The 26,506-nt window shown below is 32.6% G+C and overlaps 3 protein-coding genes and 1 pseudogene across 4 annotated transcripts; 3 read left to right on the top strand and 1 right to left on the bottom strand.

Annotated features, from left to right (window-relative positions):
• The first annotated feature begins 2,575 nt into the window (after positions 1-2,575).
• Positions 2,576-5,245, top strand: LOC131182388 (arogenate dehydrogenase 2, chloroplastic-like). Of its 2 annotated transcripts, none has more exons than XM_058151841.1 (7): positions 2,576-3,076; positions 3,198-3,366; positions 3,458-3,556; positions 4,444-4,526; positions 4,613-4,682; positions 4,816-4,890; positions 5,005-5,245. In XM_058151841.1, exons 1-7 carry the CDS (start codon positions 2,904-2,906, stop codon positions 5,095-5,097), a joined length of 762 nt encoding a protein of 253 aa, XP_058007824.1. In that variant the 5' UTR covers positions 2,576-2,903; the 3' UTR covers positions 5,098-5,245. The 2 variants fall into 2 exon arrangements, with proteins under 2 accessions (XP_058007824.1, XP_058007823.1); XM_058151840.1 differs by having other exon boundaries at positions 2,580-3,076; positions 3,458-3,613.
• A 1,164-nt stretch (positions 5,246-6,409) lies between these two features.
• LOC131169161 (protein RETICULATA-RELATED 6, chloroplastic-like) lies at positions 6,410-11,489 on the bottom strand (annotated as a pseudogene).
• Positions 11,490-13,501: 2,012 nt separating this feature from the next.
• LOC110650067 (uncharacterized) lies at positions 13,502-21,103 on the top strand. The gene is made up of 11 exons (XM_058150856.1): positions 13,502-13,710; positions 13,801-13,936; positions 15,757-15,910; positions 16,035-16,087; positions 16,897-16,950; positions 17,170-17,430; positions 17,530-17,592; positions 18,521-18,589; positions 18,671-18,716; positions 20,195-20,250; positions 20,353-21,103. The coding sequence occupies exons 1-11, from the start codon at positions 13,502-13,504 to the stop codon at positions 20,533-20,535; spliced, it is 1,284 nt and encodes a 427-aa protein (XP_058006839.1). The 3' UTR covers positions 20,536-21,103.
• Positions 21,104-21,348: 245 nt separating this feature from the next.
• LOC110650066 (cation/H(+) antiporter 15-like) lies at positions 21,349-25,961 on the top strand. Its single transcript, XM_058150855.1, has 4 exons — positions 21,349-21,557; positions 22,981-23,026; positions 23,577-24,575; positions 24,804-25,961. Exons 1-4 carry the CDS (start codon positions 21,349-21,351, stop codon positions 25,959-25,961), a joined length of 2,412 nt encoding a protein of 803 aa, XP_058006838.1.
• The last annotated feature ends 545 nt before the right edge of the window (positions 25,962-26,506 follow it).

The raw sequence follows: 26,506 nt of genomic DNA, 5'->3' as shown, positions 1-26,506 counted from the left end.
TAAGTAAAAATGAATAGAAGGGATAAAAAGAGAAAAGTTAATTGATTTTTGTTCCAAACAATTATATCATATAAAAGTGGGAAGGTGGGGACATTAAAAATATCAATAATACCCTTCATTATTTATATTATTTGTAATTATATAATTTTTTATTATTTAAATTAAGTTTAGAGTTATTATAAAATTAAAATTCTTAGTGTACTTGTATTTAACTTCTATCTAATTTAAAATAAAATTTTAAGAAAAAAAATTCATATTTCCTAGAAACAATTGTGTATGAATTTAAAAAAAAAATAATTTTATGAAAAATAAATAATTAAAAAATCATAAATTTACGTTTTTTCTTTAATATTAAATTTTACTAAATATCTTAAATTCAGGTTTTCTTAAAATAAAATAATAAGATATATATATATATAATTTAAATTGAAATAATAATATTTTATAAAAGCTGATTTTTAGTTAAATATTAAAATTTATTATTTTATTATAATATATAATTTTAAATTTTAATCCTATTAAAATTTTATTATAAAATAAATTTTATAATACTACACTTATTTGCAAATCATGATTATGGTATATTATAATTATGGTTTTTAATTTTTGTAATATTGTAAGTAATTTTAAAAAGTAAGTATTTTGACGGTTTATATATATATAATTGTGGAGAAGGGGAAATCATTAAGAATATAAAAATAACCACAATAATTTATTATAATAAAAAAAATTATTTTATTTTATTTGAAAAATTAACATTAATTTTGATATATGGACTTAATTTCTATTTCACTTAATATTGATTCATTATTTTTTCATAGTTCCATGTGAACTTGAATTCTATTTTACACGACATTCATATGTATATGAATTAGATTTAGTGAAATAATAATTTAATTGTTTGAAATTAATTTTATTTTATTTAAATTATTATCTCCAATATTTAAGAATTTTATTTCATGTGCAAATGGAGTTGATATGGGTATCCTATATATATATATATATATATATATATATATATATATATATATATATTCTATGGCAAAAGTCTTGATGTATATTAGTTTTAGGTTACTTTATGGAAAATGATAGCTAGAACAATTCCCAATGAGGATATGAATCTCATACAAGACACTTTTGAAGTAGTGAATGCTTTTGTAGTTATAATTGGGCATATTTGAACCAATATTGTATCATTTATAAGTGATTATTCCAACTAAATTGAAAATTAAGGTTTTACTGAGTTATGTAGTAAAAACTTTAGGTATTTGTTCAATTATATTTATTACTTTATTATAATATATGAAAATATAAATAACAAAAGCATATATTAATAAATAAAATGACATATAATTCTATTCATTATTCATAAAATTATATAATTTACTTAATTAATTTGAAATTTTATATTATAATTTATATATCATTATTATAAGTAATTCTATTAATAATAAATAGTATTCCTAACTCTCCAAAATATTTTATAATTTAAATTTAAAAATATATAATAAAAAAATAAAAATAAAATTTGAGTAATTAAAAGAAAATTATCTCTTATTTTTAAAAAATTGTCTTTTTCTTTAAAAGAAAATTTCTCTTTTTACAATTTTAATTGATAAGATGGCGAGTAATTTAAAAGAAAATATTAAGTAATATTAAAATTAGAGTTTTAGTAAAATTATGATTATATAAATATAATTTCATTAAATAAAAAAAGAAAGTTAACTTTTTTTTATAAATTAAAAAAGTGAATTATTGACAAAAAGAAATTATCTATAAATTTTTATTAAATAAAATCTTGCTAACTCTTATATATTATTTTAAATGAAAAATATTAAAAATTAATTTAATTAAATAAATATTCATTCTAAACCTTATTTAACAAATGTTCAGAAAAATCCTATTCTAATTTGAATTTAATAATTCATGTTTGATTTTAATTTTTTTTATTTGATTTTAGATTTATTTTATTTTGAATTTAATCAAATATTCAGAATACCTATAAAAGAGTAACAAAATTTTTACTATGATCTTTTATTATTGTCTTTTAGCAATTAAATTAATAAGAATAAGATTATCGATTATTCTATTTTATAAAATACAATTATTACAGAATAATAATTTAATATTATAAAATAATTTTTGTATGATACATATTTAAAAATACAAAATATTTTAAACATGATAAGAATGTTTTAAAATTAGGAGTAAAATATAATAATGATAATTGATAATATAATAATAGATTAAATTTAATTGATAATTGAGAATATATATATGTTATAATAATATTATATTATATTTAATAAATTAATATAAAATTATATATAAATAAATTAAAATATAAGTATACATGCAATGAACGTTTAGTAAAGATTAGTTAAATTTAAATTGATAAAAATTTATTTTGAATTAAATTAAAATTATATTAAAACCGATTAATTTGATTCCATCAGATTCTAGATCAAACAAATTTTTCCTAAAAAATATTAATATCTTAATTATTAAATTTATCAAAATCACACTAAATTAGGAATGAGATCCTATAAAATTAAAAACTGAGTTGGAAATTGAGACTGATTTAGACCCTTCGATCTAATGCCAATTAGCCCTAACTCTTTGAATCGAACAGACCCGACACATGTCTACTCCAAATCATAAGATCTTTGATAATATCTCAGCCACCAGCCAGCAACCCATATTTCAGGTCCGACACCGAAAGATAAAAAATAAGAGTACTGAATAAATCCAATAAATGGATCTCCAAATTCGTCCATGGATATCTTTGGTCCTAGTCAAGAAAGGCTCCTATTAAAAGCGCTCTAACCCACAGCTCTTAGCCCCATGTTATTCTCTCTCTCTCTCTCTCTCTCTCTCTCTGAAACACCACCACCACCACCACCATGTCTACTTCATCTTCTTGCCAATCTTCAACTCTTAAAATAGGCATAATAGGCTTTGGCCCCTTTGCACAGTTCTTGGCGAAAACCATGATCAAACAAGGCCATACATTGAGGGCAACTTCTCGTTCAGATCACTCTCAGCTCTGTCAAGACTTGGGTATCTCATACTTCAGGTAAAAAGTACTACAAACATGTATTCAAACACAAATAGATGTCTCTTTACATTTGCTTGTATCTGCAACAGTTATATATACATATCTGTCCTCTATAATTCTGCTTATTATGCACTTCTAGGAATGCAATCACATTTCTTGAAGCAGACAACGATGTCATCTTGATTTGCACATCAATCCTATCTCTACCAGAGGTGCTCAAGTCAATGCCACTCCATGGTCTAAAACGGCAAACCCTCTTTGCCGACGTTTTATCGGTGAAAGAGTACCCAAGAGATCTTCTATTGAAAGTACTAATAGAGTTGAGAATGTTTTGTAATCTTCATGGCTAACAAAAATCCTATGAGTATTAAAAGGCATGTGAAATTATGTATCCTTTAGGTACTGCCAGAGGAATCAGATATACTGTGTACTCACCCTATGTTTGGACCTGAGAGTGCGAAAGATGGGTGGAAAGATCTAGCCTTTGTCTACGACAAGGTTAGAGTGAAGGATGAAGCTACATGCTCAAGTTTTCTGAGAATTTTCGAAAATGAGGTATTTTCTTTTTTCATCATGTAATCACCAAGATAACTTTACTTTTGTCCTAAAGCTGACACAGCAATCTACAACAACTGATAAGGAGAAAAGTCATTGTTTTTGTCTAAGAAAAGGATAGAACATTACATTTTATGCACGCAAGCATGAGGAAATACATTAGCTAAACTCAAACAGACAAATGAGCACACTGTACACAGTTGTATGTCTTTACCACAAATTAAATGTATTGTCTTGTCATCATATGAGTGGCTGAATCCTAGAAAATGAAATGTATTGTCTTGTCATCATATCGTCTTGTCCTTTTCTTAGACAAATGAGCACACTGTACACTAGTATCAACAAGAATGAAATGTATGAACATGAACTTGTTCAACTCAAGTCAAATAGTAACTTAGCCAATTACAACATCAGACCAATACTAATTACCATGCACTTTTCAGCAGCAAGTAGCCATTAAAATTCCTTTCCAGTTCCTTTTCTCGATGTGCCAAGTTATCTAAACCTTCAACTTTTGTTTCTTTGTAGAACTTTTTTTTTTTTTTTTTTAAAAAAAGGTCTTTGCATGTCATTTTACGCCAACTAATACTCGTAGATCACAGACCAAATGCATAATTAGATTGGGCTTTCGCCTGTTATGTAACTTAATAACTTGAAAAACCATAATTTTAATCCTATACTCATTCTGTATTGTTTAATGATTTTAGTGGACAGTAGGCCAAATTTGTACACCTATATTTTCATTATTTTAATGTACAAATGTTATTGCTTTATACATTTTTAAATTGGAAATTGTTATACATATTTCTGTTTGTCTATATATTGGCCAGGGATGCAGAATGCTGGAGATGTCTTGTGAAGAGCATGATAAAATGGCGGCTAGAAGTCAATTTCTTACTCATACCATAGGCAGGTAAAATGTTTTTGTTTGACCAACCAAAAAAAAAGAAACACTGGAAAAACAAAGCACCCAAACCTAAGCTTCTTACTATCTGACAGGGTTTTGTCAGAAATGGAGATCAAATCCACACCTATAAGTACAAAAGGCTTTGAGTCACTTGTTCAATTAGTATGTTCAACTACCTAATCTTTCATTAAATGTTCCTTTTTTTTTTCCCCTTACTCTGTGTTCTAACCAATTAAATGGAGCAAAAATAACAAGATGAAAAAGAATAAATAAACTGTTTTTTTACTTTTGGCAGAAAGAGGTCACTGTGAAGGATAGCTTTGATCTGTTTAGTGGGTTATTCCTTTGTAATAGATTTGCCAAAGAAGAGGTAACAACTATTACCTACTCTACCATGATTTTAATATTGATTATGGATTATTTCAGTTTTTATGAATATGTTGATATATGAATATTCAAGGTTTGCTAAAAATTTGTGATGCAGCTAAAGAACCTAGAAATTTCCTTTGAAAAGGTTAAGCTGAAGCTTCTAGATATGATGAATGTGAGGCAGGATATAAATGACTCCAACCTTTGATGTAGATGACTCTTGCCAACAAAAATGAACTTAGAATTTAAAATATTAAGTTTTGTACTCTAGTATTTTTGCAAGTAGAGACAAGATAATGATGTATTTTTAGATTACATTTTCAAATACAATTCCATAGGATATCCATTTGCATCTATACTTTTTTTACAACATTATGTATGCATGTGTTTCATACAAAATCATAGCTACATGGATCCAAATCACAGTCATATTAAAATACGCGGCTCTTGTGAGGATGATTTGAGTAATTTATACAAAAAAATAAAGGATCCTTTCAGTAGTGTGATTTTGGCAGGTTAAGGCTTGGTAAATTTTGTTGATTTTACAGTTTGTACCTGAAGAAAAGTTTACGCATTTGTAGTATGAATGGTGTTTGAACTGGATGTAATTTGAGGACGGAGTAACTTTTGCCTTCCATTATTGGAAAATGATTGCACAGCGGCAACTTAATATTCTGATTTATTGTTTGTTTTAGCTCTCAAGTAGCTTAACTAAGGGAAGGAGAATAGGAAAAACATGCACGAAGTGCAGCTTGGGATGTTCAGATGAGCACAGCGCTTAATAGAGCAAGGAAAAGAAAGAAGTTGGGTGCTGACTAGGTGCCAGACAATAATCAAGGTACTGTAGAAGCAGAATCAGAGAGAAGTAAGAAACAATAAATCCTACAAGGTTTACATGCCTTAAAATGCTAATTCAAGATGATATTCCATTATTCAAGTTAGAAAATAACTCCTACAACTGGTATTTATAACACTCTATGGAATCCTAAATGGAAATCATAATAAACAACTATTTAAAAATCAAAAGATAATAAAACACTAAATTTTTTAAAAATTTTGAAGATCACGTATTTAAATGTAACTAAACTAAGAGAATACCTTCTTGAGTTTACAATTCTGCCTCTGCTTACAAATTCACACAACTTAAAAAAATAAATGAAATAAATGTAAATCCAAACTAGAGACTCCACCTATAGAACTACATAAACTACGAATTCATTAAAGTTCACTTGTGGAACTAAAATGCCAAAATCAAAACATCAAGTGGAATAGACTGAAATTCCTCCTCAGAGTTTGAATAGCATGGAAGAGATTTGTCTGACAGACAGCCCAAGGATTTTGCAATTCATTCCACTGAAATAAGTATTGCTGGAGTTATTAAATAAAACTTACATCATATGCAATTCTCCACGTGCTATGCCTTATAATTTCCAAAATTTGAAAGAATTATATTGACAAATTTGCAGAAAGGTTACAAAAGATATGAACAGACAATTTGAAATCCATTTCTTTTGGTTTGCTCTCAGCAGCTTTGGAAGAATACAAATTAGTATTATATGGAAGTGGAAGAATCACCTTATTGATTCTTGATTTCATCGATAATCGCATCCTGTGAGCTGTTGCATCCAACTATAGCTTCAGTAGCAGAACCCGGTGTATGATATGAGGATGATTTACTATTCTTACCATGCAATCCCGAATAGCGAGCAAGATTGACCCATTGCTGCAGCATGCAAAGCAAGGACAAAATTAACATCATTCTAAAAAAGACAATATTCAAAGACTATGCTATCATCAGTTCTGCATGCACAAATATTAATCATCTTTGACTATAGTTTTCCAAGAAAATGTCTTACTTTAATTACTTCCATAATAGTTTATAAATCGGTGAAGTCATGACTTCTAGCTATGCTTATGCTAGAACTTGCAGTAAGTCAAGAGGGTTCTAACCTGGGTTCCCCAGTAGGAGTTTATTGTCCGAACAACAAATGATAGCATATCTACAAGTAATGTCTGAGAAGCAAATGCATCAGAAATCCGATGCTCGACTATTCCAGCAATAATCTGCATGATAATTGTTAAAATATTAAACAAATACTTAAAAGAATTTAGAAACATAAGCATCATGTAAGCTTCTCAATCTCTAAGCCTCTAATTATTGGCCTACATAGCTTTCTTTTAGAAGGATCGAAGGGGAATTGGGCGCAACAAGGGTTTACCTGCAAGAGCGAGGTTTTGGTGGTTGTGGGAGTGCATCCCTGCTGTTTAGTGCCCTTTGCATTTCATTTTGAAACAAAAAAGATAATAAATACTGTAGCATTGAAGTATTGTCTCTTTGCCAGTCTTACTTGAAGCTCTAGCACAAGTATGCTATTAAAATTTAAAAAGAACACAGCACATGGTTCTAATCCACACATTCATGCATTGTGGACTAGCAATGAACTATAAATCTTTCACCTTGTTTCAAATAATTCTTGTATTAGACTTTAACTCAATTTGAAATGGATCACCAGAGGCACTGCAGATACTAAACTCATGAATTTAACTCAATTTAATACAAGAATTAAATAGATAAATTTAATCTTTCGCCAAATGTGATTTCTAGTATGTTTTATAATGCAAATGACAAATCAAATATCACGCAGCCAAAAAAAAAAATCTTTATTCTCCGCCTGGTATCGCAGATTTGCTGATGTTCCTAGGAAGCATCCATAAACAACTGCTGTTTTAAGTATCGGTGATCTTTTAGTTCGTTGATTAGTAACCAATGCTAGGTTAATTAATTTGCGAATTGCATGCAAAATACTCGAGGCAGCCACAGCCACAACACTGGAGATAAATCCAACACGAGAGTTTCAGACCACCAAAAAGCACTGATGCAAATCTGTGACTGAGATTCCAGTCCTTCCCTGGAAGATTTTTTTGAAATGCATTATCAGGAATAGATCCAAGAAGACCCTTCAAAAAGTCCTTGTTGTGAGGCCTATTCCTCTCATCAGCATATGAAAGGAACGACAGAGTTGGGGCAGGAAGCCACACAGTAAAAAAATAACCACTATTCCCCTGACAGTGTCTGTAATAACATAGTCAAGCTCTTCAAAGAAATTTTCTTTACGCCTTTCATACTGTGCTAAGAGAGTAGTGGTGATTGATATGGCCTCTTCTATAGCTAATCTATGCAAGAATTTGGGATCTGCCAACAGTCTTTCCCTGAAACCTCTGCACCAAAAATAGCTATGGTCAAGTTGAGCACCTATACAATTTCACCTTCCCTACCATCAACTATTCTTTTCCATAGCATCACTTATTGAACAAAAGATGAGGCTCCACTTGCACAATGAAAGGTTTTCGCTAAGCATGCACAGTAATCTCATGCTGGACAAATTTTCACTTCCAGAAAGCAAGCATACCTCGAAACTATGACCAAGTTCCTTAAGCAGAGGATATTGCTCTAGATTGAAGAAATTCTGCAGTACCTCCGGTAATACTAAACCAAGATTAAGTCCTTCCTGAATGTCCTGATAAGCACGGCAGAATATTGTTTCATCAGGAAAAAATACACCCTCATATAGATGGTGCTTACAAAAGTAACTTTTATACTCAACTCATCTCAACTAAGCTTTTATCCCAAAAATTTATTGAGGTCAGCTATATGGATTCTCTTTCTCCACTCTAAATGATTTTGGATTAAATCCTCTTCTAGGTCATGGGTCATGTTGTACCACTCTTCTCCAAATCAGTTTAGGTATAACACTTCTTTTCTTTTTATAATTTAAAAATAACTTGCAAATGCAGAGAAGAAACAACAGACAATTTATTATTATTATTTTTTTAAATCCAAAACAAACAATAGAAAATTTATTTCTTATACTGTAGCACTTTAGCTTACCTGGGGTATAGGGGTGTGCAAACGGTCGGTTCGGTTTCGAACCGAACCGAACCGATAAAACCAAAAATCGAAAATAAAAAATTTTAAAAACCGAACCGAATCGAACCGATGAATTTCGGTTCGGTTCGGTTTTAAACCGATCAAACCGATATTTATAAAATTTCATATTTTTAACATTAAATCTAAATAATAAAAACATAGAAACAAAAAAAATTAGAAATCAAAACTCGAAAATCTAAAGGTTCGGTTCGGGTTTCTTTGATTTCGATTCGGTTCGATTCGGTTCGATTCAATTTGATTCGATTTTTTTTATTTCCTATATATATTTAATAATTTCGGTTCGGTTCGGTTTTTTTGATTTTTTTTATGAAAATAACCGAACCGAACCGATTAACCGAAATTATCAAAATTATAAACCGAACCGAACCGATTAAATTTTAAAACCGAACCGATTGAACCGAATTAATCGGTTCGGTTCGGTTTTTCGGTTTAAACCGAAAACTGCTCTCCCCTACTGGGGTAGGGCATCTTGCCTCCTGCCAGCTGATTTCATTACTCGAGCAATTTCTGCTGCAGGATGTGGCAGCAGAATACCACACAAAAATCAGCAACAGGAACTTCTCGCTCTCTTCGAATGAATTGCCTTTCAGGATCAAGTAATATAACTACTTGGTTCTTCTTCTGTATCTTTTTGGAAATTCTTGCTGGCAGCCCAGTACCTTTTGATCCATACATAAAATGGCTTGCACCTGTCACCAATACAAGCATATTGGTGGCTCCTCCATCAAACATTGCTTGTAAAATAATTTGGGACATAGTGTAATCCTCAACCACTTTTGATTGTGCAGGTAAGTATGAGCTTGGCCCATAAGGAACAGAATGATTTGGAGAGTTCATATCAATTAACCTGAGTGAAATTGAAGTGAATCCTGAGATAAAGCCTGAACCAGGTGGAGGAACATATATTTTACGGTCAGCCTTTGAAAGCCTGCGAATACCTTTAGCGTGGACTGTCCGTATAACCTGTAAAGATGAATCAGATCATTCTACCACAAATGATGCATGAATTAAAAGAACAAACTAAGTGAAAATCTCAACACTTTGATAGGAAAGAAGAAAGATGAGCATACAGTTTATTCCTCAGATACCCATAAATCCACCAAAACATAAAACACAAGACACAAGAAGCATGGAACCAAAAAAATGACAGAAAAATGCAATCCAATCCAATTTAACATGTGTAACAGTATTTTTTCAATAAAAATATTCATGGGTAATGTTAATTATTGTTACAATAGTCATTTATCAACTTCTCAAGCCACTCAATCAATCATATCAAAGATGAGAGACGATAGCACAAGTAATTAAACTAGTTTTAGGCGACTCAATGCTAGCGCAAGGAAACAAATAGTTAGAATCAAGTCAGAATGTAGACAATTTCTTGAGAATAACCAAATTGAATTAACAAGTGAAAGGGTAAATGATATTGACCCATTTTAATCCGATCGGTTAATTGTTATGATGGTAGATTCTCACTATAAGCCAACACAATAAAAAAGAAGGTATCAACAGAGTGCAGATAATGAGGGTAATCATCCCGATGGCGTCTCTATTCTGTCAAAGAAGCCTACAACAAACTGGGGAGGAATTCTAACCGTTTAAAGAGGAAGCAAATCAAGGAAATGGATAAAGGGTAGGCAAGGAGGCTGATTTAAATGGCAGCGTTTGATCCTCAACTGAATAGATAGTTTTGTTCTTCACAGCACATACCTTACTATGTTGTTCTCTAGCACATAGATCAAAATGAACAATCTACCCATTTACGTATTGACACCCATAAAAGAATAGCAATAACCTTAAGTGGAGTACTGCAAGCAACAATCCGAACTCCATTGTCACGGCAACAACTCAACAGAGGCTCATACTCTTGCCATCGCTGAGGCGGCCAATGTGACAAATAAGACTTAAAGGTTTCCGCACCTATGCTGCCACCAAATATACGCTTCAATATCGAAGATTTCTTTGCATACAATTACAAATATCAAAATTCAAGTACCTTCTATCCATATATTGATTAAGCTGCGGCTGCAAGTCACAAGGGTTTGCCTCCATAGCTAAAGAAATGGATTTCTCATTCTCAACGCATCGTTTCCTCAAATTCTTAAAAATTTCAAGCTCGAATTCCTTATCGTCTTTTACAGGCAATTTCAAGCTCCAATTCCTCATCGTCTTTTACAGGCACTTGCTCCGCTTCACCTAAATACACAATCCTCGCATTCATTAGCTTCTCCCACACTTTCCTCTTATCCTTCCGGACCGCCAACGGCTCCCTATCGCCGTCGAGTCATAAATCCTTGAACTTATCTCCCCCGCCTTCTTCTCCGCTTCCACCGAAGGCGATTGAGTAGGAGGAGAAAAGGAATAATCCGGAGGCCTGTTGATGTCTGCAGCTTTGGACGCGGCGGATTGGAGGATCGACGCATCGAGAGCGAGGAGTGGAGTGAGTAACACGCGGCGGCTGCTTGCGTTTTGACTTTGACCATCGGCGGGAGGATGGCGGGAATGGATAGAGAGGGTGACGTTGCGCGGGAACTTTCTGGAGGAAAATTGGCTGCGAAGAAGCGGCCTGGGTGGAGAGGAGTAGCCCATGCGTACGGCGGTGGTCTACAGGCGAGGCCTCGTTGTGTGTGGGCGTGGGGCTTCTTTAGCATAGTGACACATGGACGTTCTTGGTGTGGTGTGAGCCATTCTGGTTCTATTAAAAAAAAAAAAAAAGGAGAAACTAAATTTTGTAAGTTGTAACATGGAAATTGCGTGGGCTTTGTTTTATTTTTGAGATTTTATCTTTTTTTAAGCATAGAATAGAATATAGCTAGTGGTAGGGGAAATTACTTTATTAAATTCAGTCTCAAATTTTAAATTTTATAATTTTTTAAACGATTTAAATATTAGTGCTTAATGAGAAATCTAATATATTTAGTATATTGTAAAATAATATGTTTAATATTTATATTAAAATAATTGAATTTTAAATTTGAAAAGATAGAATTAAGATTTGCATTTATTTTTATGAGTGAAATTACACTAATATCATAAATATATAATAATTTATTAAATATGTAAGTATCAATTAGTTTTTTATTAGTAAAAATATGTTTTTTTATTACATAAAGAGATTTAGTACTTAAGTATATAAGAGTACTTTATTATTCTTTTTATCTATTTTTATTGTCACATTTAAACTTTATATAATAATTAAAAAAATTAAATAATATCATTTTTATAAAAAAAATATTACTAATTAAGTAAATTATTATTTATTTCATCTAATTACTTATTATATAAATATTTATTATACTAATAAAGATTAGAGTAAAATTAAAAATATATGTTTTTTAATTTTATAATTGTGATAGATAATTTCAAATAAAAAAATTCGGATAAAGATAGTATTTAACTAAAATTATTTTTAACACGTTTTATTGGGATAATGAACGGGCCTAGGAAGCCAAATTTTAACTATTATACACAAAAAATACAAAATGAGACAATTGTCTCAAATATAAATTTCAATTCGAGTTTTATTAAAAAAAAATAATTTGATTTTAATCTATAAAAAAAAAATGAAATGAATCATAAAACCCGAAAGATAAAGGAATTTATCCTTTATTAAAGCATCCTTCTAGGTATATTTTTTTTCCCATTGATAGCAAGCGTCCTATTTAATTTTTTTTAATTACAGAAACTCTGTTTAAAATTTATTTTATTATATTTTTTTAATATTCTAAAATTAATTCTTTTTGTTAAAATTTTCTAATGAATCAGTGGTTTAGTCCCTATTTTAAAATTACAATTTATTTACTCTATATTTTAGTCGTTAACACTTTTAAATTAAATTATAGCTTAAATTCTATACTTTGGACTTCATTTGTTCCCATTATCTATGTTGAAGATCTAATTAATCCGGACACGAGACATTGGAATATTCCTCTTCTGCATGCAAATTTCTCTCCAAATGTTTGTAAGGAGATCTTGAAAATCCCTCTTAGTGATGGCACTAGAGAGACGAAAAGGGTGTGGCACTATTCCAGAAATGGAGTGGCATAAGTTAAATCTATGCACTTCCCCTTGAAGAAGGTTCAAGCTAGTCACTCTATTCCTTCTTTTTCACCTACTTCAACGCCGAAATTCTGGCATTTGATTTGGCATCTTCCTATCTCCCCATAAGTTCGAAATTTCATCTGGCGAGTCTCTCACAATTCTTTAGCTACAAAGGAGAATCTCTTTAAAAGGGGCTATTCTAATTCCTCTATTTGTCCTTTGTGTAATGATTCAATAGAGTCTCTACAACACCTCATGTTCTTTTGTCAGCATGCCAGGGCAGAGTGGGTTGGATCTTTCTTGGCCTTATTTCCTCCTAATGATGGATCTCTCTCATTCAAAGAATTGTTGCAAAGGCTCAACGTAGTAGACTTTAATTAGGACCAGAGAGAGAATAGAGGAGCTTGCTTAATAAGTTAGCACATACGGGAAACAAGAAATTCGGCTATTTTTGAAGGGGTTATTCCAAATTCTAGATGGACTATAATCCGAGCTCTAAATGATTTTAAAGGGTTGTAATTAGTAGTAGCTTCGCAACCACATTCTTTGCCTTCTTCACAAAATCCTCATATGCTTAGTCCTTCGTTTTGGGTACCTGTAGATGTTGGTTTGCTAAAAATCAATGTTGATGCTTCCTTTGACTATCATTCATTTTCTGAGGATTGTTGTTCGTAATTATCAGTGTAAGATGTTGGATGGTTGTGTTGAATCCTTCGTGAGTTCTTCCCCTCTTGCTGCAGAGGGGTTTGCAGTTAAGGTGGCTGTGTGTTTTGCTATCTCAAGGGGTTTCAATCCCTGCCTGACTGAATCTGATTCAATGCAGATGATTCAGTTATCGTCTTCTTAAGTCACTTCTTTGTGGGAACTTGAAGACTTTGTTCATGATATTCGATTGTATCTGTGCACCTATCCTTATATTAGTCTTGTTTATGTTCCTAGAGCAGCTAACAAATGTGCGATTTGGATAGCAAATGAGGCCAGAATTTGTGCTGTAAGGGCAGGCTGGGTAACAAATACTCTTGACCCTTTATTTTCTCTTTTACGAAAGGATAGTGCTGTAATGATCCACTCAAGAATAAAGTTTTGTTTTCAGACAAAAAAAAAAACTTCATTTGCATTATTATTTTATAAAAACTTTTGTCTCATAAAATTTTGTGATATTGTATAATATTATATAATATATAGATTAAAAGTATCAATTTTAAAATTGTAAGGATTAAAGTGCAAATTGTGCTTAATTAGATTCCAATGTTTGCATAAAGGCGGTCTTCACACCTTTCAGAGATTGCTAAGAAAGAAAAAAAAAAAAAGAAGGGATATACAATTATATCTCAATCTTTTATTTAGAAGGGGAAAAAAGGAAAAATTTGGATGGAAAGTTATCGTATTATTATATATTTTCATTAAGCTAATTAATGTTGATTTTTATTAAGTCGCTAATTACAGTAGGTTGTTAATTGTATTAATATAGCATGCTAATATAAGCGTCATGTTTGATGTGGTATATTAATAGGAGCATCATATTTGATGTGACATGCTGATATCAATATAGTATATGATGTGACATTCTTATGTTAACGTGCCTTAATAATGTGATACTGACATCAACATGCTATATTAAATGTAACACTGATATCAGCATAACACATCAGCATCACATAAACATACTGGTGTTAGCCTTTTTTTTCTTTAAATTGTTAATGGTGCGATAGTTTAATTCTCGATTTGTTATAAAACTTTTTGTTTAATCCTTGAATGGAAAAAGCTTGAAAATTAAGAGTACCAAATTATACCTTGCCCTAATCAAACATGAGAGTATCCATCATTCATAAGCTCATTTTTCACTTTTATGACTTTGTTAATTGCTCATTCTCTTTTTTGTTACTAACTCTGACCTTCAATACATTCTTTCTGATTTATACTATACAAAGACTAATCCTAAATTGAAATTGAAATTGAGATGAGTGACTTTATGGCCTAATCCTAAATTTCTATTTTCAAGAATCAAATTTAGAACAGTATCCACTTTTATATATGGCCCTTTCTTGTTTCAATTTTATTTCTAGAAGCAAATTTGTCTTTCTTCATATCATTGCAAAGAATTTAACTACCTTGAGCCAATTTTATTTTTCTAATAGCTTAAGGTTAAAATTAATTTTTTTAAATATATTAATTAGAGTATATTAAAAAATAATTATAAATTAAATTTAATTATAAAATATTAAAATAATAAAAAAATTTTATTAATAATATTTAAAATAATATTTTTATTCAAAAAAATAATTCTAATCTTTCATAGTCAAACCCATTCAGTCTAATAATCTATAACCTGCTCCTGCCTGCCACTGACCAAATGTTCATGTACAGGTCGTGCCTAAAGTTTGTATTCGGGCCTGCTGATCCATATCCACCAGAGCTATTAAATATAAAATCCATCGGACGCATAAAAGAAGAGACACGTTGGATAACAACAATAATGGTAAAAATGAAAAGAGCAACCAATGCACGTTAGCAGACGCTAATGAAAATCGAAAGCAGAAAAACCGCATGGCCCTGTGGGTGGAGAAACAGAGGAGCGTTGGCGGAAATTACAAAGACACTCTTCTCTCTCTCTTTCTCTAATCCAAACGTGTCGCTAGTCGCTACACTAACCAAACTAAACTCTCCTTTAATTCTCCCTTTTGCCCTCCTCAGCCCATACTCTATAAGTTCCTCTCCTCTCTCCTTCGCGCAAAAATCCTCCGTTTGCCTCGATTGTTGCCTCCTTCTCTCCTATGGAATTCTTTGTTGCTCTCCAATCCTTTAACTGTAATGCTCTCGCTTTCCTCTCTCTATGTTCTGTGTCTAATCTTTTGTGAAATCTGTTATGTTCTGTAGATTTTGATTCCTTCTGCTTCAGGTAAATTTTACGGCCCGCGCTTGACGGTTGGATGGAAGCTCATTTCTTCTCCGGTGAAGCGAAATGTGTCTCTCGTCTCGTGTGTGAAGGTGCCTGAAGCTGCGGCTACTGCTTCAGCGGCCAAATCTGATGGTGAGTTAGTTTCTTTAGCTGATGTTTCTGGCTAGTGCGTCTAGATTTGAGGTTATTGAGCTTTGCTGTTTATGGATGGAAATGATGAGGTTGTTTATTTCTTCTTCTGCTGGTTCTGTGAAAGGTTCGTTGGAGAAGAGTTCTCTGCGAAGTGCAACTTTTCCTAATGGATTTGAAGTGAGTGCTCCTCTTTTAAGAGGTTTAATTGCTCTGCCTGATACTTTTATAGAACCTTCTCGTAGGAAATTGTATATTTGTTTTAACTGGAAATTTTTAGCGGCTGCTAGTTTTATGTGCAGCGGCATGACTGCAAAATATGAAAAATTTTGTTAGTTGCTCCATTTTCTTAGTGACTCCAGACTCGCTCTGTATTCACCATAAAAGCCTAGTATTTGCCTTTAGGGTTTTGAAGTTTGCCATTGCATTAGGAATTGCCATTTGTAGTTTGCGCATTGTGTTCTTATCTACTGCATGGTAGTTTGTTCAGATTATTAAATTTAGGATGGACTTTGTCCTGATGACTAAACTTGGGGAACATAACATATTATTATAAAGGATCGTGTAAAGTGACTGCATGCCCCAGGTTCTGAGAGCGCCCTCTGCTCATACAGTCATGCTGTTTCATATATAGCAACTAACTTTAGGGCTTCTTTACTTGCAATAGAAAATGAAGGGGAAGGGGGGGGGGGGGTGTGGGGTGGGCGGGTGGCTAGGCGGCGGCACAAGGAAGCACGGGTTGTGTATGATTAAACATATGTTCTCATTAATCTTGAATGTTTCATGCTCAGGACATGGACATTTTTCTGTAATCACCATTTGATAGTTGGTAATTACGTTATAATTTTCCCCCTTTCTCAAGTTTGACTTGTTTCAACTCTTTATTTTGGTTGTTTGGCATTGATTAATGTCACTTCATTTTGATTATAAGTGCTAGCTTCCAATGATTTGAAACATATGTACTTTGCTAACTGCTTTCAAATCATCAGGCATTGGTACTAGAGGTCTGTGATGAGACAGAGATTGCTGAACTCAAACTAAAGGTAAATACTTTTAAGTTTTGTCATGCATTTCTATGAAAAGCAATTCTTGTTGTTTGCTGATATAATTAAAAATGTCTATTTAAAGGCAAATGCTAGAATCAGCTTGACATTAAAAATAGTAGTGGCAAAAGCGTAATCCTTGTTTTATTATTTTCAGATATTTGAATTTATAAATTCATAAAACATTTATTTGACTGGTTATCTGCTCCTTTGTGATAGGTTGGGGATTTTGAAATGCATTTGCGCCGCAATGTTGGGGCTACAAAAGCTCCCTTGTCCAGCATTTCACCTACAGAACCACCTCCAATCCCAACTAAACCAATGGATGTATCAGCTTCTGTTGCCCCTACTCCATCACCACCAAAAACCTCTACAGAAAAACCGACTCCATTTACTAATGTCTCATTTGGGAAGTCATCCAAATTAGCTGCCTTAGAGGCTTCTGGAGCCACTGGATATGTTCTGGTTGCTTCTCCAACGGTAGGTAATATCACTGACGTTACCAGAGAGTGGGAGCAGTTTCATGATATCTTTTCTTTGTGAATGCTTAATAGAACATTTGTATCACTTGCTTTCCAGGTTGGCTCATTCCGAAGGAACAGAACAGTGAAAGGAAAAAGGCAACCTCCCATCTTTAAAGAGGTATTACTGTGTCATGCTTATTATCATTATATTTTGAATTTTTTGAGTTGAGAAATTTGTTGATTACCACAAATAACCACCTTATATAAATTCAGTTGATTTATACAAGTTTAGTTTTTTAATTTTCCATTTATTTGAATTGCATCTATTTTGGGCTCTTTGGGACCAGATAACAGAAGGCAGTAAAGTACACGCCCTGGGCGTGTACGCCCAGGGCGTGTATTCCTCTGGACCAGCTTGTGAGATCTTCATTTTCCATGCCAAATTGCATGTCCAGCCTTCCCAAACTCAGTCTAACTTCCTATTTTTTTTAGTTAAAGATACAGGGGTAGTTTTAGGTGTTTCCTATTCCAAATGGGACCTATTTTAATTTTCTTATTCTACCTAGGATTAGTTATTTAAGTTTCCTGTTTTAATTAGAATTCAGGTTTTTTTTTTCCTATTTAATCTAGGATTCCTATTATAATTTGGTTTATCTAAACTTGTTAGTAGATTAACTTTCCTATTGGAATTAGGAGATTAAAATCTCTATAAATAGGCCTTAATTCTATGTGTTTCAGTTCTAGTTTTTAGTCAATGTAATTTTCAGCAAAGTCATTTGCTCTCAGTATATTGTGTATTGTGTGAGTAGTGTTCTTTGTGAGCTTCGCGCTGCATCATATCTGCATGTTATTGTTTTCTTTTATTTCTAGCACAAAATTATGAGGTATAATTTTTTAGGATAAAATTCAAGCTATGTTACTCATTGCAGTTTGCCAGGATCTTTTGATAATCTGTTCTTTCCAATTTTGCATGATGCAGAGCAGAACTTAAATTCAAAATTTTGATATAATGCAAATGTAGAAATTGATTGTGTCATATAAGAATCTTATCATGGATTTTATTGGCTTGGTTCTAAATTCTGAAAATTTACAAATTCAATATGCAGGGTGATATAATTAAAGAAGGACAGGTGATAGGGTATTTGGATCAATTTGGTACTGAACTTCCTGTGAAGGTAGCCTTTTGTTTTCACATCTTTACTCCGAGCTTTGCTTGTGATAAATGTGCCTTATTTTGTTGTTTGTTGATTGTGCAGTCAGATGTCGCTGGAGAAGTCTTAAAGCTCCTCTTTGATGATGGAGGTAATTATTTATTGCCATGCATATGGCTTTTGGCATCTTAATGTCTTGAATAATGTGATTAATGAATTCTACTCTGACACTAAACGAAAGGATGCCATTTGCATATCCTAGTTGGATTCAGTAAACCAAAACACGATTCTCATGATACTTTCATCTAATTTGATCCAAGGTGGATTGGGTCTCTGAATAGTGACATCATTCTTTAAGGGGTTCAATGAAGTTCTGGTTGATGCTGAGCCTTGTCTTTTGGTACTTTAATTAATTGTGAACAAAAATGTGAAACTGATTTAATTTTCTTGATCTAAGCTTCTTGACGTCCTGTATGCTATGTTGTGCATTTTCTCTTGCTAGGCACTGATATACTAAATTTTAGAATTAATTACTCAAATGACGCAACTCTTTTAAAAGAAGGTACCATTATGGAAAAAGTTCTGTACTCGCATGAACCTTATATAGCAAATGCCTTTGGGTATGATGTAGCAACAGTTTTTTCTCAAATTCCTTGGATTCGAAGATGTTAATTTGTGCCTAATTGCTAAGATTTAGCTCCTTTGATGATGGTTAAGAAAGAAGACAGCCTTATCCAACAAACTTATTTTTCTGATAAGTTTCAGTATTAAATTGTTAAGGGTACAAAAATTTAGGAGTTACAACACAAGGATATGACAATGCATAGATACTGGTCAAAATATAAAGTTTGTGAAAGTTTTTTATTTGTTAATGTTATTACAGATGCTGTTGGTTATGGAGACCCTCTTATTGCCGTCTTGCCATCATTTCATGGCATCAACCAGTGAACTTCATGGCATCAACCAGTGAACTTTCTGTCCTGTCTCCGGATCGTGGAACTACTCATGGAAAGTTCTGAAGATTGTTTTCCCTCATTACTTTGGTCTTTCCATCCTCTACTTTCTGATTTTGCAATTAGAAGACATACATTTTATGATGATCTGTGCTTGGCTTTGTTGGTCAGTTTTATCAATCATATTTTGAAGAATAATTAGGTAAGAAGTGTAGTTTGAGAAGTTCGATATTTGTATAAGATAGTGTTTGTATACTAGTGAAGCTATAGATACCAGTTCCCTGTCATGGCAAATTGTATTTCTGAAAAACCAGTGTTCCATGAAAAGAACATTGAGGGCATTCTGACAATAAAATTTACGCATTGTTTCTGTTTTTTTTTTTATTTTCATATTTTATTGATTGTATGATTTTCTTTCTTGTTATCAATTACAATCCCCATAGCCATCATCTTTTGGGATAGTTATTCCCCCACATTTGTATGAACGTGTGTTAAAATATGTAAGTGGAAATTTATCATTTTCATTGGAGAATCTAGTTATAAAACACTGCATTATTTTGCTTTTTTAATATACATTATTTTGCTTTGTCAATACTTTTATTCAATTTTTTATACCATCTTTATATAAATTTTAAAATTAATTATGAATAAGTCTCTTTTTTTTTTTTTGGCGGAGATTATGTCTCAGAAAGGCTGCAAACGGATTACTCTAGGCCATCCCGTCCCAACTTGGTTAGCGCCTGCTAAATTTGCTTAAAGTGCTGGCAAATTACGTATTATGTATTAGTTCATTTCTAATCCATCCAATTATATGTGGGATATGTATCTCAATAGCAAAGATCTTCGAACATGCTTCGGAGAATGAACCAATTCCTTCAACTCTTAACTTGCCAAAACTGCAGAAGAAGCCGGACGATAGTGACCATCGCAAAGCACATGTTGAAGATGCGCCTTCCATTGCATAGAGAGCAGCTTTTTGCACTTGGAAGACACACCAGCCAACAAAGAACCATATGAATTTACATCTTCGGTGCCAAAAGAGAAGAGCTGCTATCCATTTCAAGCGCAATTTCCTATGCCATTTCAGTCGCAAAACAATCCACCACAACCTGCCTGACCTGGATTACCATGGGAAGCTCCATTAACAATAAGCATAATCCATCCTGGAATTGACCAGACCAACCGTGGTAACCCGACAACTGGCATTAGCAACGAAGTCCCTATTCCAGGTAGGCAAAGTCGTGCAGGTTCAATCGATAGAAACCGGGCAGATGATCTCCACATACAACCAGGTTCCAAAGACAATCCCGCAAAACATGAAGAGTCCATAGAAACGTGCGAATCCGTTGAGAGACCTGGAGCTTCCAAACCACCTCAGTAAGTAACATCACCAAGATCATGACTCACTACAGCATAAGCAGATTTCAAAGAAAACCCCCCAGAGGGGGAGGGCAACCAATAATTACCATCCAAATCTTCAATATCATCGGCATAAACAAAACACGGCCAATAGACTAAGAATATCATCATGTAAGAAGAAAGAACTTGCCAATCCCAACTTCCATTTGGAAGCCAAAACTCAGCCCGCATTTAGATCTCTGGATAATAATACAGATTAGTGACAAAGCCACCCTTCTATTTTACTGTTAATACAAAAACTCAAGTTTTAGCGACGGATTTAATGCGTTGCTAGAACCTGGTCTTATTTTTACCCCGGATGTTAAATTATCTAAGCTGCGCATAATATATTCTAATATTATTTATATAAATACATTGTACAACGCATAAGCATGTGCCTTATAGCTAAGATGAAAGATCAGAAAAATTATAATGGGCTTTGAGGTCCAAAGAGAGAGTGGGAGATTGAAATCTGCAACTGGAGAAAAGGAAATAGTAGTAGACAGAAGGTTCTTGGTCACAGAAAGATTAAGGGATGGTTGGGATGAAGTAGAAACTCGGAATTTTCTTTCCATGGAGCAATTGGTGGAAGCTTATGAACCCAAACAAATATATCAGGACAACAACAAGAAGCCATTGAAGTAAGCTAATCAAGATGAGCTCTACGTAATATGCTTCTCTCTTTAAGCGCTCATAGCTTGGTTGGTACGTAGCTAAGAAAATCTTAGGTGGGTTATTGATTCAACACCCAACCCTTGCATTAAAAAAAAAAAAAAAAAGCTGAGATTCTAGTTGGGAAGAGTGAAATGTCAAAAAATGAAGCAAATAAAGGTTAGCCAATTATATATATCCAAAATATTTTCAAGTGTCTTGCTTGATTGTGATTGTCTATTCAAGTAATTAAGGGAACGGAATATGTTTCCAATAGGAGCTTTTTGAAAAGCAATCAGAAAGATTTTAAGCCAATTCATCCTTTTCTAAAAGCCTTGTCCAGAAAAGCTAGATGCAGTTTGGCAAAGATCAAATATAAACTGGGCATAAGAGTTTAGAAATTATCTTCTAGTTTAATGCTTGACATATAAAAAATGAATTAATTTCTTTTTCTTGTTAATTTTATAAGATTTCCACTAAAAAAAATTATGGGATTTTATCAATTATTACTTTACTATTATTTTGACAAAAGAATACAAAATGACATTAAAGCGATATTTTTAAACTTATTTGATTCTGAATAAAATTTTAATTTGAAAATTCACAGTTTTTAATATAATTTCAATATTTAAAATTAATTTTAATTATAACTTTGAAAATAGCTTCCATATTATTGGTATTGGGTTAAAACTCATACTTATATAGTTATAGTTTTGCAATATAAGAACCTATAGTTTATTATTGTTGTAAAATTTTTATTATTAATTCTAACATTTATTGTAGTTGATTTAGTGTTACTATTTGAAATGTTGTTATAAAATATCACTTTAAATATTTTAATTAAAATTATTAAATTAAATTTATATATTTTTATAAAAATTTTAAATATTTAAAAAATTTCTTAACAACGTTTAAAATAATATTTTTTAAAAATTATATTGAAATCACATTCTCAAACTGGCTAATAATAGGTAGCCATTAAATTATATAAACTACTGACAATGACAAACTGTGATTTAAACCAAGAAAAATAGTTACACTTAACCATTATTGTTTTGGAGGTAGGAAAATTAGTTAAAAGATAATTAAACGAGCTTCTTAGTTTATTACAACTTTTTTTTTTTTATTCACAAAAAGACATGCTTTGTTTGGATAAAAATGAGCTTTCCTTACCATTAAAAAAACAAAAACATATAGTTGTTGGGAGGCAATGAGTTTCCGCCCAGCAACTGTGGAACTGCTAACCTCTAACAGTTGATTGTCTGTCTCACTTTAGTGGTTCTTAGAGTTTCTTCCATCTTTATCCTTTCTTATTATATATATCTTCTCTCTTCTAAATTAATTTGCCAAAACAATTCCTTTTCTGAAAGCTCAAGTAAAGTTTCTTAATAATTGTGTTCTTATATTGGGCAGAGCTAAATCGCAGAGGATTAACACAAAATGGGTGTTTATTACCAAGGTAAGCCAATCCAGGGCTCCTCCATGGGAGGCAAGGAGTTGGTTTATCCTACGGTTTGCTTCTCAGATTATCATGAGCAAATGTATGGCCACGTCCATGGCATTTTCTCTGGAGATATTCCTTTCAATTACAGTTTTCCTGTCTTCATGACTCAAATCATTTTGGCCTTCTTTATCTCCAAAACGGTCCACTATGCTCTCTGGCCTTGGATTAAATCAAAACTTGTGATCAATGTCTTGGTAAGATTTCTCATCGTTTTTTATAAGCAAAAGATTTATTAATGATAAAAATGATTTCTCATCCCCACAATTACTTTATATATATATATATATAACCCCGCGAAGAATCCTATACTTGTATGCTCTGGAGATCGAGGAGGGTTGATATATGCAGCTTTAATTAGCAGAAAAATCTGTGACCTCCAGGTCACAAATGAATTAATTTACATGAAAGCCACCCTCATCTCCATCCCAAATATAAAATTGTTAGCTAGATTAATTGAATATCTTAACCTAATTATTAAGTATATGCTTGATTACTTTCTTTGTAGGCTGGAATAATTATGGGACCATCTGTGCTGGGTATGAACAAGACATACATGGAGAAAATATTTCCAGACAAAGAGATGGTGGTGTACAATACAATGGCGAAGATTGGGATAGGATACTTCATTTTTATTACTGCTGTAAAGATGGATGCAGCTAGGTCTCTAATAGCAACAAGAACTACTAGGCTTATCAGTTCATTATGCTTCTTTATGCGAATTGCACTCACTGGAATTTTCGCCTCTGGTGTTCAGCAGTACACAAAAGGAATTGTTCCAGGAACAGGGACAGCCGTTGTGACTGATGCTTTGTCAATAACATTTTTTGCTGTTACTGCGGAAGCCATGAAAGATCACGACCTTTTAACTTCTGAATTAGGCCAACTTGCCATGTCTTGTGCTATGCTTGTCGAAATGACATGCTGGGTTCTTATTGTTTCTACTACCCTTATTTTTCAGCTCAGCTTTTTTGATTCAATTAGGGTTGTTCTTGTCATAGTTGTGCTGTCACTCATCGGCATATATATTATAAGGCCAGCAATACTACAATTTATCAAGAAAACACCAGAAGGAACTCCAATAAGTGAAAATCTTGTCATAGCAATATTTGTAGGAGCTTCAGTCATGGGAGTCATAGCTGATGCAGCTTGTGGATCTCTATTTCCTGGGGTTTTAGTTATGGGGTTGGTTATTCCAGATGGCCCTCCTCTAGGTGCAGCTATTGTAGAGAAATCTGAACTCATGGTCATGGAGTTATTTATGCCTGCCTTCTTTGTTGTTATTGGTCACAGGGTAGATGTGTCTTCTCTATTCCCCATCAAGGATAATGAATTTTATCTCTTGCTGATTCTTGTTCTTGTAAGTCATATAGCCACCATTTTGGGGACTCTCTTTGCCTCTCTATTTTGTCGCATTAAATTACGAAATGCTATCTTGCTCAGCATGATCTTGAATTTCAAAGGTGTACTTGACTTTGCATCTTATGACAAATGGCATGGAAATGAGGTGAGATCCATTAATCAATTCCTCTATATATTATAATTTTGAAAAAATTTACACATACTCAATCTATTATGATCAAGACACGAAAACATTAGTATTCCATCATACATATATGTCTTGGATCATGATATATCAGGTCTAGAGAAGAGTTCTTTGTTTGTATATATATATATATATATATATATCCTACTTTTATTGTCAAAGTTAAATTAATATTGGTTTTGTTGGCAGCTTTATAACAGGAAGGTTTATACTACACTAGTGCTTGCCAACCTTTTCTTGACCATAATCTACAACATTTTATTGGATATTTTCTATAAGCCTCATATCAGGCTAACTGAATCTCCTCCTGAACCAAAAGGCTTCAGAAGCCTTCAATCAATCTCAGATACTAGAGAATTTCGTGTTCTTACTTGTATTCACTCAGAAGATAATGTCCACACCATTATTAGCTTACTTGAAGCATGCAATCCCTCTCCACTTAGCCCCATGTTCGTCGACGTGATTCATGCCATTGAGCTTGTCGGCCGAGCAGCTCCATTGCTAGCCCCTTACAAAAGCAAGAAGAAAGAGCAACTTAATTGCACAGATCATATCATGTCTGCCTTCACGAATTACTCAACAAACTCTCGAGGTCCTGTCTTAGTACGACCATTCACTATGCTTGCCCCATACACGACTATGCACAACATCATTTGCAACCAGGTGCAAGATAAAGAGATTCCTCTCATCATCGTTCCATTCCAGGGAAATAGAGATGATAATTCCATACAAAGCAATCTAGTCAGGGATTTCAATGCTCAGCTTCAGAACAATGCACGTTGCACTGTTGGGATCTTGGTAGATAGAGGATTCATCCATCAAAACTTTAATCACTTCTCTTGCAATATCGTTGTAATTTTTGTGGGAGGTGCTGATGATCGTGAGGCCTTGGCTCTTGCATCTAGGATGTCAAGAAATCCTGATGTGAGCATCACCTTGTTGAGAATCAATGTGAAAAGAAACGAAGCAGAAATGAATGGAAAAGATAAGCAACTAGATGATTCATTGGTCCAAGATTTCAAGGACAAGAATTCTAACAATGCATGTGTTGTTTGCCGTGAGGTGGTAGCAAATGACAGTTTACAATTGTTGGCTGTGATTCGATCTCTAAAGAATTATTACGACCTTGTTATGGTAGGAAAGATGCCAATCAAAGCACAATTTGTGGAAGAAATGAAGGGATGGATCGAGCGTCCAGAGCTAGGTTTGATAGGCGATGTTCTTGCTTCATCAGACATTTCTAATGGAAAGATGTCAGTGCTAGTGATGCAACATTTTGCAGAATTTGGTGAACATTCTAACCATTGCATATCTTCGACCACTTCATTATCACGGGAAACCAAGTAGTTATATTCTTTGTTAGGAATTGTTTGTATAGGTATGCTACTAATTAATTCCTTTAATCAATGATCTTTCCATCAACGAAATCGTTTGCCTAACTGTATGGTTACGAATATAAACTCTGTAAGGGCCATATCAATAAAAAAGACTCGAAAAGTTTTTCTTAAGGTTTTACAAAATCAATCAATCTATCATTATTTTGTAAGATAGTATTCATACCCTCTCATTCTCGTTCAGAACTTACTTCAGCATGATATATTTTAGTATAATTAACTCTGACTGAGACTCAAACTCAAAATTTTATAGTTCTAGAAATGATTCACTCTAATTATATATTATTATTATCATCTGTTATGTTTGAACAATTTTTTTTATGCAATTAAGAATTCAATTCAAATTTAAATAATTTTTTTAATATAATGTATGTATTTGGGATAAATTTTGCTAAGTAATTGTTTGAAAAAAAAATTAAAAAGTAAACAAATTTATTTATTTTATATTTTATCTTCATTTATAAATGAAAATTTTATTTTAAACAAAGGTATTTTTAA

Source organism: Hevea brasiliensis, chromosome 8 (assembly GCF_030052815.1).
Source record: "Hevea brasiliensis isolate MT/VB/25A 57/8 chromosome 8, ASM3005281v1, whole genome shotgun sequence".
Classification (NCBI taxonomy): domain Eukaryota; kingdom Viridiplantae; phylum Streptophyta; class Magnoliopsida; order Malpighiales; family Euphorbiaceae; genus Hevea; species Hevea brasiliensis.
This window is presented reverse-complemented; position numbering and strand designations above follow the sequence as displayed.